Genomic DNA, 1407 nt, shown 5'->3' on the forward strand with positions numbered 1-1407 from the left:
GGAGGAGGCGGCGGCGGCAGCACCGGGGCATCGCACGGCCCGGGTCCTCCGGCAGCCCAGGCTTTGGCCCGGCCCGCTCCGAGCTTGGCTGGGGGCGGAGTCGAGCTGCTCTGCGACAACTAAACGCTTGGTCCAGAGCGGCCAGCTCTCGGGGCTGCTGCCTCCCTGCTGCGCTGGGCAGTGCCCCCGGGAGTCGGCTGGCTCCAGTGCCAGCGGCGGGTCCCGAGCGATCTGCTGCCCACCGAGTCCCCAGTCTGCAGCCCGGGCTGCAGCATGGGAGCGAAGGGAAGGGTGCAGGCGGCACCCTTGCCCCGATCCCTTGTGGGTGCTGGTGACGGCCGTTCTGCCCCTCTGCTGTCAGGGTTGCTGGGTGTACCCACGCGTGCCTGCGTCCGCCGCTTGTTCTGGCGGGGTATTGTGCTAAGCAGCCTTAGCCAGGGCCAGCGTCAGATGGCAGACAGACCCAGGGTGCTGCAGGGAGTGGCGGTGGCAGTTGCTGTACAGCCCTCTCTGCTCCAAGGCCGTCACGCCCCACAGCACTGGAACATGGGGACAGGGTGCTCCGTGCTTGGGAGGCATGTGGGTGGGGGGGATAAGGCTGGTGTTGTAAGCCGGTTCCCCTCCCCCCATCTTCTTGCTGGACTGGAGCGTGTCCTGGCTGAGCTGTGTAAGGTGGTTGCAGTGCTAAGTCAGACTGTGCCTTGCCCTAGAGGTGGCTGCATTTTAGTGATAGCAGCAGCACAATCTCTTGCGCGCACACGTGCGCTGCAGGGCATGTTGGAGCCCCCAGGCACTGCCTGAGAGCAGGATGGAGCTGTGAGCTGAGCAGCATCAAGCCCTTGGCCAGGTTGCAAGTGCTGCTGATGCCAGGGCTGTGGCCTGGCGCTCCGCAAGAGAGGCATTTATCTAGCCTAGCTGCTCCCCTTCCTGCACAGGGCTCCAGGGAATGTAGCCAGCGCCTACTCTGAAAGGGCCTTTTGTGACTCCAGGCTCACTGCAGCTGAAGAGGCTGAATTGGGCTTTGCACCGCTACCGTGCACGTTGGGAGCGGGAGTAAGACCACTTCCACTGCTGAGCAAACACTGGGACCACAGTCCTGTGAATAGCTGCCCTGCCTCAGGGCTTCTGGGAGCCTCGGCCCATCCCTTACCCAGGCAGCTGGGAGCAGGATGTGGGGAGGGAGGGTGAGCTCCTTGCTGCTCTGCAGCTGGCGTCTGTCAGGCCCGTCTCATGCCCTTCCCTTTGCCTTGCAGGTGTTCAAGGTGGAGGTGCTGTACAATGGCCGGAAACACGCCGTCGAGAAGCGCTACAGCGAGTTCCACGCCCTTCACAAACGGGTGAGGGTTGGGCCCCAAACCCACCTGCTGGGAAGAGCCAAGGGAGCTGATCAGTCCACTCCAGGCTCCA

The 1407-nt window shown here is 64.2% G+C and overlaps 1 protein-coding gene across 1 annotated transcript in view; it reads left to right on the top strand.

The window, feature by feature from the left end:
- The first annotated feature begins 545 nt into the window (after positions 1 to 545).
- The window catches only part of SNX22 (sorting nexin 22), a 14833-nt gene continuing 13971 nt past the window's right edge, over positions 546 to 1407 (top strand). Inside the window, exon 1 of the mRNA XM_019503846.1 lies at positions 546 to 1337. Coding sequence (XP_019359391.1) covers positions 1170 to 1337 — 168 coding nt within the window. The 5' untranslated portion in view covers positions 546 to 1169. The remainder of the gene's footprint in view (positions 1338 to 1407) is intronic.

The sequence above is a fragment of the Gavialis gangeticus genome, unplaced genomic scaffold, assembly GCF_001723915.1.
Source record: "Gavialis gangeticus isolate Ggan-Ray unplaced genomic scaffold, GavGan_comp1, whole genome shotgun sequence".
In the NCBI taxonomy this organism is placed as follows: domain Eukaryota; kingdom Metazoa; phylum Chordata; order Crocodylia; family Gavialidae; genus Gavialis; species Gavialis gangeticus.